This window comes from Limulus polyphemus, unplaced genomic scaffold (genome assembly GCF_000517525.1).
Source record: "Limulus polyphemus unplaced genomic scaffold, Limulus_polyphemus-2.1.2 Scaffold2363, whole genome shotgun sequence".
NCBI lineage: Eukaryota > Metazoa > Arthropoda > Merostomata > Xiphosura > Limulidae > Limulus > Limulus polyphemus.
Window position 1 is genome coordinate 91,368 of NW_013667973.1, and position 13,608 is coordinate 104,975.

General features: G+C 34.5%; 1 protein-coding gene across 3 annotated transcripts in view; it reads right to left on the reverse strand.

Moving 5' to 3' along the window:
- The window catches only part of LOC106466728 (UV excision repair protein RAD23 homolog B-like), a 44,605-nt gene that overhangs the window by 14,990 nt on the left and 16,007 nt on the right, over positions 1-13,608 (reverse strand). For all 3 annotated transcript variants that reach the window (XM_022394814.1, XM_022394815.1, XM_013927030.2), the window contains one exon: positions 851-1,035. In XM_022394814.1, coding sequence (XP_022250522.1) covers positions 851-1,035 — 185 coding nt within the window. The remainder of the gene's footprint in view (positions 1-850; positions 1,036-13,608) is intronic.

Sequence of the window (13,608 nt, forward strand, 5' to 3'; positions counted from 1 at the left end):
AGCAGGACAAAAGAGGTATTAATGTGAATGGGTTGAGGCATGTGGGTGTGAATATGGAGTTGTTTGAGAAAAGAAATAGTATAAATCCTAATATCATGCAAAGGAGGAAGGAAAAAGTAAACCCAAGAAATGGGCTCATGGAGTAAAAAATGGGAAATATTAAAGGACACAGACAAAAGACAATGAAAAGAACATATCTGAGGAAACATATTCAGAAATAGTTTGGAAGGTCGAGGACATTCCTAGATCAGCAAGGCATTACCCAAAGTAAATGGGGATAAAATCACCATCCAATTAGACACTCAAAACTCAAGAGAAAGAACATTAGTTGAAAAGATTGGGGGAAGAAACCTAGTAAGCATGAGGTAATCTACAACATGCTTAACAAAGGCTGAAATATCTACAACAGTTGAAAAGCCTCGAGAAGCTACAGTAGAAATAGGGCCTGTGTGTGCAACTTCATCACACAAATAAGACAAGAAGTCATGAAAAGAAATAAAGATTCTGAAACAAAAAACAAAGAAAATGAAATCCAAAGTTTCATTAACGTATGCAACTCTCATCAAAATGAAAAATCTAAACACATCTGTTCAATTCAATGTTGAAGATAAGAATGAAGTTATCATGAGTGAAAGTGCATAGAAGAGTTACTGTGCATGAAAGTTGTTTCACCCTTTTATTGATGGTGGGTGGTCTATTGTCACATGATGACATTATTATGCACCAGCACAGTTGACATGAATTTAGGTAGGAGTTAGCTCAAGGCTAGTGGCATGCAAATCTCACAGTCAGATGTATGTGCAGAAGTGAGTTATCTTCTTGATACTATAAAATTACATGAGAAACATACCTTGTTATTTCTGATGCTAAAGAATCTTTCTTTTCGGGTGCTGTTTCTGAAACACTTGGTGACTGCTTAATATCTGCTACAGAAGTACCAGATGTTTGTGATACACCTGAAGAAGCTTCAGCACCTGATGATGGTGATGTGGAACTTTTTTGTGAAGATTGACTATCATTTGCTCCAGGTTTGGGCTAGAAAACAGAATTTAAAGAATAAATATTCTACACATATGTGAACTAATATCACCATATAATTAATATACACATACATACATACATTTATGTGATACAGATAGAAAGTTATGCATTTAGGATAAATAGTAGTGCAGGTTACAACTAAATTTTAAACTTTGAACATTTCTACACACATTTTTGTAGTCTTTTTACCATTAAGTATAAATATCAACATGCACTATCATTTCATAAGGACTTTCCTTTATGCTATGACAATAATCTGGACTTGCCTGTCCATCACAATGTTAATATAGTATCAAAGGCATCGACAAGACTGACAACACTATTATGTTAAATTGAACATCATTCACCCTCCTCAATAAATCAAAGTACCTAAATCCTACCAAAGAAATATTCTCCTTATTATTATACTATCTGCAAAAGTTTTAATTTTCAGAAAAAAATAAGATCAAATGCTTCATGTTATTATTTCCTAATTTTCACTCTACCATCAATATACTCAAGGGTGAATGTAACTAATAAAACTACAACACATGCTTCCAGACATCTATTGTCCATAGTTTTCATTCTAAGTACCTCTGAAACCATGCTTTCCTACTTTAATCAGAGATGTGTTTTCGAACTGATTATCAGTTATAATAACATGGAAGTTTCTGTAATATCACTGACATTGTACAGTTAAAGATAATCAAATTATCTGACCATTATTGAAAGAATTAATCAATTCTGGTACACTTCACAAGTTCATTCAATAATGTTCCTCTAGTTTGAATAGTCAGAGAAATGATCCTGCTAGACAGTTACATATATCCACTATCAAATCCCATTGAAAGCCAGAGATCCTTGCCCTTATTCAGTGGCTTGCAAAACTACCAGAATATGACTATAAATCTGCAAATGAATATGTATTTTACAAATTTACAAAAGGAGGATCTTAATAAATAAATTGACCAATCAACATACAAGTAACTAATCAAGTTTATTCTAGGTTTTGGTAGAAATTTTTAGTGAATTAAATAAAATCGTACTGTAGTTTATTTGTTATGCATATAGTGCTTGCTCAGGGTGCTGAATTTAACCAACAATGTTTTATTAGATCTTATTTTGTGAATTTTCAAATTATTGTCACAAAGATAAAATTGTTCTTAATGCTTAATTGTGACGTGTACATATGAAATATTCTTGCCCCAAATAGATTATTAAACATTTTACAGCATTTCATGTTTACTTAGAAGACTTAACAGTCCCTCAGATAACAAGATTAGATTTTCAGTTTTTACCAAGGCTACAAAGTGGGAGTTTAACTGGTTTTAATTCTTCCTTTTCCCAAAAAAAATTAACAATGAATAACAAAATTTAAAGTGATGTGATGAACCAAAGTTGTAAGTGGTGCAACATCTTCACTAGTCATTGGCTTATTAAAGCTTTATAATATACATAGATTATACATTACTCTGAAAGTTACAATTTTATGAAATCAAGTGTATTTCCAATAATACTTATCACTGCTTACACTACAGCTAGTACTTGACTGCTACAGTTTCCTTTCTTCGCCAACTTAAGCACTGGTCTGAATTTTTCTTGCTTGCTCCAGTCATTTATTCCCCACTTAATTGACCTTGGCAATATCTGTCATGTGACATTCTCCACCTACATCAATGCACCCTCTATCCTGGTACTGTATAAAGCACCTGATTCAGATAATATTATCACTTTTTTGAGATTGACCCAATCTGCAGTCTCTAACACCAGCTCTTAGTGAGGAGGATGTGCAGGAGAGTGTGAGGGAAGTTAAGTATTATTGGAAATACATTTTTGATTTAAGAAAATGTTAGCTTCCAAAACATACTTACCTCTTCTCACACTATATCTAGAATCCCACATTGATATGGTGAAGGGGCCAGTGAGGGCATTATCCATACAAAATGCATCTGCATAGATCGTGGGTGTGCCAATAATAGTTTAGTACTCTAGTGGGGGAATCTCACTACATCCAGAACAGGTATGCTCTTCAACCGGAACCTAAATCATGGCATTCGGATGGAATTTGACATGATCTCACACTATATCTAGAATCCCACATTGATAAGGTGAAGGGGCCAGTGAGGGCATTATCCATACAAAATGCATCTGCATAGATCGTGGGTGTGCCAATAATAGTTTAGTACTCTAGTGGGGGAATCTCACTACATCCAGAACAGGTATGCTCTTCATCCGGAACCTAAATCATGGCATTCGGATGGAATTTGACATGATCTGTCATCACTATTGGCCAGGCCCCAACCAGATAGCCGAGGTCCCACTGCTCAGAGTTGAAATTATGGAGTCATGGTTTCTAAATTCCACATTGGTATCTAGAGTATTTAAACCACTATATATACATGTGAGTGGATCCCAACCTGTTGCCATAGAGTGATGCGTTCTGAGCCACCTGAATCACAAAGAGAAGGTAAGCAACACTGAAGTGGACAAACCCTCTGTTCAACCTGAAGAAGTTCGAAAGACAGCACTCCAAACTCGGGATGATGGAATCCTGTATGCCATACTCAACCTGAACTCAACAGAACTCATCCAGTCTAAAATTATGAACACTTATCCTCCCTCCCCAAATGTGTGGACAAGGTAAATTCTACTTGCCCACAGAATTATTGGGAGTACATGGAACAAACTGTGCTCAACCAAGAACCCAGGATGGGACCACTCCGTGTTCGGAATTACAAGGAGACAATGGACCCTTTTCCATGAACAATGTACTGAACAGATATTGATCAAAAAGAAGAGCCACACTCAACCCAACCAGATAGCAAAGCATCAAATCTGAACTGGTTTTACGAGTAGGCTCCCATGTAGGGATGGTGCCTCTCATACCAGCATCTGGGAAAAAAAACTAGGGAGCCAGGTAAGATGGCCCCCAACTTCACCCTTTTCTTGAAGAGTGGAAGAAAGTCACTCAACACTCTGGAGGAATAGCCTCTGTCCACCATCCCAGCGATTGGAAACTAGGCATGGTAAGGACTCCCTAGCTCCATTAGTAGGAAACAAGGGGATAATGCATGTTGAGGAGTCCACAGGAACAATGTTTGGAAACAGTGCAATAGGTGAACCAAGTTCCCTAAATTTTTAAAAGTAAACTGATCCCGATTTATTCAATCCAATGATCGGCAGGGACAGACAGGATCCTCTTATGCTTTACCTAAGATAGATCCATGAGTGGTGGTCCAGCATAGTAAGGTAATACCACCCGGTCTGCTTCTAGGTGGTCTTAATGAGCACCTCATTTTTACAGAGCCTGTTGCAACCTAGATAAAGTAAACTGTGTTAGTGGTTGCTAGTGTGGAATTGTTTTGATAAAAGCAGACCTGCCTGGGCAACACTTGCCACAGAGTGGAATCCATTGAAAATAAAAAAAAGAGACATGATCTGCAGAAGACTCCTCACCTTCAAGGAGAGCTCAGAATAAGTGATATGGATCATTTTCTGTACCCATCTCTACAAAATAACCAAGAAAAAGTCCCAAGAAACTGAATGGATGACGTAATAAAGCATGTGAACAAGTCCTAATTAAGCAGAAGGGGGCTGACCAGATGAGTTCCCAGGAAAGGAAGCTCTAGCAAAAGAAGGAGCAGGAAACAGGGAGTCTAAATTCTCCCCAGAATATCCCGTTTCAAAATGTAAATTCACATCAGCACCTCCCAAAGAGAAACCCCCAGGCCGCATAAAGATCTCAATCTCGCCCAGAATCAGGTCACAGACAGCTTCCACAGAGCACGCTTGCCACATCATTGTAACTTCTGTATTGTTAGCCAGGCATGGCTGAAAGGTCAATATAATTGTGTGTTTTCTTACAGCAAAGCCACATCAGGCTGTCTGCTGTATCCACTGAGGGGAATCGAATCCCTAAGTCTAGTGTTGTAAATCCGTAGACTTACCGCTGTCCCACCAGGGGACAAAAAGAAGAAGAAAAAGTAGAAGCAGATTCATCCAACTTTTAATGTATACAAAATCATTAACTCATGGCACTAACACACATCAGTTTAAAGGGAAGCTGTAAATATATAAAAAACTTAATTTATAAAATATGCACTAACTCTTAGAGTGTGCATTTTTTGTGTAACTGTATGCTTTAAATGCAAATAAATATACTTTACACAAAAAACACGTAAAAAATGTATTAGCCCAGTATTTGTATTGTTACGATATATATATGTTTCTAAGACTTTATGTATCAAAGAAACAAATAATTTAAAAATTTTAAGAGCAAAAATATCGCTACTATATTTTCCACATACCAATGTATCATGCTTTGTATATAATTGTGTATGGTTAGTGACGTAATCATTTTTCATTAACTTTCGAAATAGAGAAATCACTGCACTTATTCAGACTGATCTTAAAGTGGCAATATTTGAAAGCAGATGTCGCAGAGATCGCTATTTAAGTTTTAGAAATCGTATGTCATTTCCAAGTTCGCCATTTTGTGATTTTTCAGAGTGGGCAAAGAACGAAAGCGTCAGGTAAATACACTATATTTTTCAAACAGGATCAACAAATAATGTTTGTTAATGAAATGTAGTGTTATAAATTGTAAAGCAAATTATATTTTATGATAATTATTAATGAGTTAAACGATAATAGACGGTATAGTATTTTAAATTATAGGTGTACTCTACACTTCTAGTATTAGCCTAGTGTTGTGATTCACATGGTCACACTCACTGACGGAGATAGTAATTTAATTACGTCTTAAGAACACGTCATAATTTCTCAGCCATTATTATATTTGATATTATTTTATTATTCCTATCTTGTAAACTTACACAGGTTAACATAACATTATATTTATAGGACAACAAGGGACGATTTGGTCCATGTAGGCCTTCCTATCCACAAAAAATATGCCAAAAAAATAATAATTCAAAGCCAGCTCTTATAAACTCTAATTCAAATATTTAATAAATTTATCAAGCTTTTCCATTTATTCCCTTAAATCAGCTGCAACTACCACATCTGAAGATAACCTATTCCAAAGGCCACACACTGTGTTTGAAAAATATAACTGTTACTGTTAGCTGAAGACTCCTAATAGTGAGTATCACTGTACCATGTCAGAGTTTATAATTGTGTCCCCTAGTCTTACAATTCTCAACATAAATATAAAAAGAATTGTGCACCAACACCATCAATTCTCTGAACAATCTTAACTCTATCAGATCCCCTCTAACTCTAATTTTTCAAGAGAAAAGTTAAGAGATCTTAACCTATTCTTATATGAAAACCTTTCCATCCCAGTTATCATCCTAATACTGTAATAGCCCTCCTCTGAACCCTTTCTTTAAGGAGCCCAAGGTTGAACAAAGTACTTCAAATGTTGCCTAACCAATGACCTATACAATGACATTATAACCTCTTTAAACTGTATTCAGTATTTCTGTAACTACAACCTAAAATCCTACATGCCCTACAAACAGGATATTGGTTGGATGGCTTAAGAGGCTGATGAAGCAGAAAACCAAGATCTCTCTCTTCCATAACACTGTTAAGGTTATTCCCATCAAAATTATACCCATAATTCAAATTGTTATAGCCCCAATGCATTACCATGCATTTATTATAATTAGAAGTCATCTGTCATTTATTTGCCAAACTCATCAAATAATCTATATCCTTTTATAAGGCAGAAGTATCCTCCATTTATAACATCTCCATCTAGCCAGTTTTCTATTCAGTGAGCCAATCAATTCCCCACATGTACAGAGATAACTTTTTTAACAATCCTATTATCTAGCAGCTAGTCATATGCTTTCTGAAAATCCAGATACACAAAATCCACTCCCATGCCCTCATCTACATAAGTAATAACCTTTTCAAATAATGTCAAAAGATGTGTAAGGCAAGACTTTCCCCTAGTGAAACCATACTGACTAGCCAACAAAACTGTAAACTTTATTGAATAACTTTGCAAATCATCTTTTACCAGACTTTCAAAAACTTTTCCTGCCATTGATGAAAAGACTAATAGGCCTATAATTACCGGGTAATTTTTTATTAACAACATCAAACTTCCAATCTTATGACACCTGACCCATAGTCAAAAACTTCAAAAATAACAGCAAGTGGCTCACATATCCAATTCTTAAACTCTTTCAAAAGCTTTGGGTAAATATTATGTGAGTCAGGAGCTTTATCGTTCTTTTTTTTTTAACAAGCTGAAAATTATTGTGGTCATCTTGTTCAATCTTGTTTCCATCTGTTTGAGATGAAGAATACTGATTAAATCTTCATTAGTAAAAATTGAAGGAAAGGCAAAATTTAATAACCCAGTCATCCCATAATCATCATATGTTAGCTTTCCTGTATCACCACTCAAAGACACTACTCCGCTCCTAAATTTTGCTTACCCTTAATGTATTTGAAGAAATTCTTACTGTTAACTTTTACATTTTCAGCCTTGAATATTGGATTTGTACAATTTCTGTGTAGCCATAATTCATCAATGCTATTAATTACAGTGTTAACTTTGCTTTGTTTTAACAATTAGTGCTTTCACACAACAGTATATATCAAACATAGCATACAGACAGCAACTGAACAAGGGTTTATTTGGTTTTTCAAGACTGTTCTGACATACCCACCTAGGCCTGGCATTATCTGATGGTTAAGGCAATCAAAGCATAACCTGAGGGTTGGAGTTTGAATCCCATTCCCATCCATGCTCACTCGTTAGCCATGGGAGCATTATGATGTGATTGCCAATCCCACTATACATTGTTAAAGAGTAGCTCAACAATTGGCAGTGGGTAGTGTTGGCAAGCTGCTTTCCTTCTTTACTATCACTTCAAAATTAGAGACATCTAGTGCAGAGAGACCTTAACTATTTTTACACCAAATTCAAAACAAATAAAATCACACCTACCCTTGAGGAAAGTAAAATCATAAACCCACTTTTTATTTTTCAGGATATCATCAATTTTTTCCTTAAACCCTTGTAAAGTGCCAGCCTCAGCTAATGCTGACACCAATTCATTCCAAGGCCAATCATCGTGCTACAAAAATAAAACTGTCTTAACTTTCAGCACTGACTTAATCCCTGGGACTTACCTCGTAACCATTTTGTACTTGTTAAAGTTTTCATGCTATAACTTTTAAATTAGTAAGCGAATTTTAACGAAATTTGGCACATTACTATTTTGTACTTGTTAAAGTTTTCATGCTATAACTTTTAAATTAGTAAGCGAATTTTAACGAAATTTGGCACATTATCAGTAAACATTACAATGCTTTCATATGCAAAATATCAATTTTTTTTAAATTAAGTCTTAAGGTTTGTAAAGAAATGTTTTTCTCGTGTCTTTTTTTTTCTTTTCACATGTTGCTTATCTATCATGTAAGGTAATTTTCATTGTGATACTTTTATGCATCAGAAAATTTTCAAATTTCATATGCAAAATCTGTATAATGTCCAGATAGTTATCAAACATTTCTTAAGAAAAAACTTTATATTTTATCTGCTATTTTCAGTATTGAATCTCTGTATGGTTTTGGTAGATTTGACTGATCTCGTAACCACCATAAAAAAATTAGGAAAGAAATATAAATTATGTCTCTTTCATTCTAGAATGAACACAATTATAACATGAAAAGATAAATGTTTAAATTAAATAGCTTAAATCTCATAACATTATACATTTATATATTTATTATTTTTTATGCCTTACATGTCATTATGGGAAGTTCGAACGGAGGTGAGGATTTAATAAACCCTCAAACAATGTTAGTTTTCACTCGAATACTTGGTGGTGGTTTTGTGAAGCTGCCTTTTGTGTTATTCAGTAGCCATTTAATCAACCTTAAATTGGTGAGGTTTTTTGTTGATGTTATGAGTTGGAAGTTCTTTCCCTTGAATGTATTACTTTGACTATTGTATGACGTAGGTAACATATTGATTGCAATATACTGCACTTGGACCCTTTGTCGGACTCGAGATTGCAGTATAATGTAATTCTTTTTTTCCTTGTAATGTGAGGAAGTGTTAACAAATCCTTCTACAGTTCCAGCGGTCGACATAATCACATCAGAACTTAAGAGACTGGACAGTTTGGTAAATTATCAAACCTTAGTGTGAATAGATATTCTATTTATTTGTTCTCTTGTGTTTATTTATATTTCTTTTGCTGACTGTGTTTGATTTATTCTATGAATAGAGTTTCTCAAATTTGCGTTTTGCTTTGTTTGTTGAAATTCGCTCAAAGCTACCCGAGGGCTAGTTGCGCTATACGTCACTAATTTTGAAGTGATATATATATATATTAGAGGAAAAGTAGCTAGCCAACACCACTTATCGTCAAATTTTGAGATACATTTTGTGACGAATAATGAGATTGAGCATTACATTATAGCGCCCCCACGTCTAAAAGGGCGAAAATGTTCAGCGACAGTTTTTGATCAACCGACCTCCAGATTGCGAATCGAGCACCCTAACTACTCTGCATTTTGCGGATATATTACACTTGCCTGTGTAGTTATATTATATCACTGTATATAATATACATAAAAATATAACTGGAGTTTCAGGTTAATTTTAACAACGAAAATTTGTGAAAATATTTTCGTATCGAATTACTTCATTTAAAGATGAAAATAATACGACATTTAGTTTTCAATAGAAAAAAGAAGAGTATGCTTTATATATTTCTCCCTACGCCCCTGAACGATCATGAAATGTATTCATTTCTCTCCTTTTCATGTATGTGTTTATACAAATGTGTTTTTCGCGCAAGTGCGTGCAAGTGAAATAAATTATAAACCTAAGTAAATTACGTTATTGTGGAGTATCTAAAAAATGGTTTAATGGATAGAGGTTAAGATAAGGGACATCAGTAGTTACACCCAAACTTCAGGGGAATAGGAGGTGGGTAGATGTCTTAGTGCCACGAGCCAGAGACGATGACGTCATAGTTTCATAAAATGTCACCAGAGAGCGCTACTGTCTTAGAGTAATAGTTTCACGAAGAGGAACCAGCAGGTGCGTCGCTAGGAGCACACTGTTAGGCTGCCATGGTACTTGATAACAGAAGTTGTCTGCTGTCAGAGTTATTGTTGCTAGGAGCATATTGCTAGGGCCACGAAGTAGCACAAGAGGGCGCGTTGATATGATAATCGCGTAGATAGGTCAACATGACATTAACTTTATAGTAGCAATCAAAGTCTTAAAAGTAATAATTTAACCTAATTTGCAAATTCTGTATTTTTCTTTATGAGTATAACATTAAATCTGCTATTTTAATCTTATCAACTTTATAGTTTTTCTTATATATTGCGTACTTTTTACAAAGGCTGAAAGTGTTACTGAAGGTAGTGTTTGTATAGGCAGACAGTTCAAAAGGATTATGAGCTCATTGTACGTTGTCTCAACTTGTGATTACCTCATCAATGTCTAGATTTAATTATATATTATAAAGACGTAAATCTATTACTTCAATTTTTTTATTGATTTTGAATAACAATAAAAGTGTTCTTAACATAATATTTCATTTTATTGTAGTTTCCACTTATAAATTTATTTGTATTACAAAAGAAGATGACATTACCAAGGTTCTATAGGCGGATAGTGTTACTATAGGCAGATGATGCTACTAAGGACAATGTTAATAGTATTTTACCTTATTTGCCTGGCATATTTTTCCCAAATCCAGAGAATATCAGATATTTTGCGATAACATATCTAAATATCTGCAATAACTTAAGATACAATCTTACTGTTTCACTAGTTTGGCTTTATGGATTAAATATGTTATTCCTTTATCCATATATCTATACGTTTTATTGTGTATAACAGTAAGTGAGTTCTTGACAAAATATTCCTTTTTACACATGTTGGTACTTACTTTATAGTTATCACATATATATATATATTTACAAAGGCTGACAGTGCTTCTATGGGAGGATGGTGTTATTATTACAAGGTCTTAGTAAGTGTAATGTTACTTTAGGTGAATTGTGTAACTAAGAGCAGAGTTTCTATAGTTCCATAGTATTTTAACACACCTGCTCTTTCACTTTTACAAGTAAAACCATTATTTCAACGAGACAACTATTATAACACTGTTATATATCTCAGGTTTTATCATACAGTTTGTCTATTATTTGAATGAGGCAATAATTTACCTTACATACTTTTACAATTACCCATTGCTTTATGTATAAAACATTTCACTAATTCATTAGTTCTATAGTGTTATGTGTTGTTATGTACCAGATGAAATATATCAGTTCTTGTTTTCATTATGTTCAAATAGTGCATGACAACAGTACAGGATGATTCTCAAGTTAAGGTCATTGATTGCCATACGACTATAGAACAAAGGCCAGTAGGAGAGTCTAACTGAGTAGAAAGTATACATGAATTGTACACTAAATGAAATGTAATAGACTTGTATGAAAATTAGTTTAATCTTGGCAATCTAGTATCTTATAGTTCATAAATGTTTCAGTTTGTGTTATTCGTAAATATCACAGGTTATCAAGTTTTCAGCTATACAGTGTTTTATAATTGATTTGTTCAACTTTTGTTTTCATAAAATCTTTTCTGCTACACTGAACTTTGAATTTTATCAGCCTTCTCTCTTAGTAAAAGGTCGACATACCAATTATGAATCAATAGGGTTGAAGTGTCCACAGTATTTGGTAATTGTATGTGTTGACCTTTCTATCGTTTGTGTTCAGTGTTAATGACCTCAGATAGAAGTGTAAAGAACACCTATACATAGTACTTCATTTAATGTTCAGAATGAAAATATGTGCAGAAAGGTAAGAATGTAATTTTAAATTCGATGACGAGGAACCCACTTTGAGACTAATAATCACTACTAGTAAACTTTAGTGGAACAAATCAACTTATAAAGATAAACATGAAAATTATTGTATACTATTTAAAGATTTAAGTAAGCATCCTTTTCAGGAGAAATAGATGTTATATATTAGACATAAGAATTTAAGCATCTGATTTCAAGTGTTCAACATGTATGACAAAACTTGATTTACCAGTAAAACAATCAAATATATATATACAGTGTCATAAAAATGTTTTCTCAGATATATATATATATTGTTGTAAGAGTTTTTTTCATCGATTAGTTATTTTAAATCAATTGATGGAAACGAGGAAAGTCCAGTCTACATAATGGTAACAAATTAGTTTGATTCTTCTTTAACCTACAAGCTATTAAAATTTTGGATCTGGCATGGTCTGGTGGTCAAGGTGCTCGACTCATAGGTTAGGAGTTCGATTCCCATCACCGAACATGTCGTTATAATGTGATGGAAAAACCCTACTTTTTGTTGATAAACTGCATCCTAATATTTGGAGGTGAGTAGTGTTGACTAGCTTCTTTCTCCCTAGTCTATCACTTCTAAATTAGGAACGGCTAGTGTAGATAGCTCTTGTGTAGCTATGCACGAAATTCAAAAACAAACTACTTCTACACAGCTGTATTTCTATGTCTAAGAATTTTTTTCAGACATTTACTCACTAATAATACTAAGACTAATGTACAAATAAAAATACTTATAATATTTCAAGGCTAATCGATTGAGTAACTGAATATGTATGATAACTAACACTGATCCAAATACTTGACTGATTGACTGGCACTCTACCAATTGAAAAACTGATTCAGTGCTTGAGTGGTTCTCGTATTTATAATGTAGCCTTGTTTCTAGACACTTCGCCTACCCCATACGTAGTTAGTCAGTTGTTAGTGCCTATCTGGCATACTGAGCATATGTATGGAGATAGAAGTGCTGAAAACTCTGGTTTCTTTTTTTTTTGTTAATGAGATTATTCGGATGACTTGTGTAGCTTTGTGTTTAATTACAAACAAACTATTTTTGTTAGAGAAAATGTCTAACTGCATCCTCTTTATATATTGCCCTCCAGTGGCACAGCAGTATGTCTGCGGACTTACAACGCTAGAAACCGGTTTTCGATACCCGTGGTGGGCAGAGCACAGATAGCCCATTGTGTAGCTTTGTGCTTAATTCCAAAAACAAACAAATTGGGCTGTTTGTGCTCTGCCCACCACGGGTATCGAAACCCGATTATTATAGCGTTGTAAGTCCGCAGACATACCGCTGTGCCACTAGGTGGCATAAAAATTGTAATTTCATATTTTAAAACCCCAAAGTTGGTTTGCATTTCGCGCAAAGCTACACCAGAGCAATCTGCGCTAGCTATTTCTAATTTACCAGTCACAGGCTAGAAGGAAAGTAGCTATTTAACATCACATACCGCAAATTCTTGCGATTGACCGTCAAATATAACGTCTCACGGTTGAAACGTGTTCGGTGACGGGTTCAAACCATTAGGTACTTACATTTATATTATTGTGAATAAATACTCTTTTTCTTTATTCGTTATTGCAAAGTCTTGCCCGCGACGAACAGTTTCACAAGTATTTATCATATTGTTGCGTCAGCGAGGTCACGCCACTTCTTTCTCGAACCTTCGTGAATTGCCGGGAGATTACTAGATTGGGGGTAGGCTGGTATATATAAGAAGGTCACAACGTGACG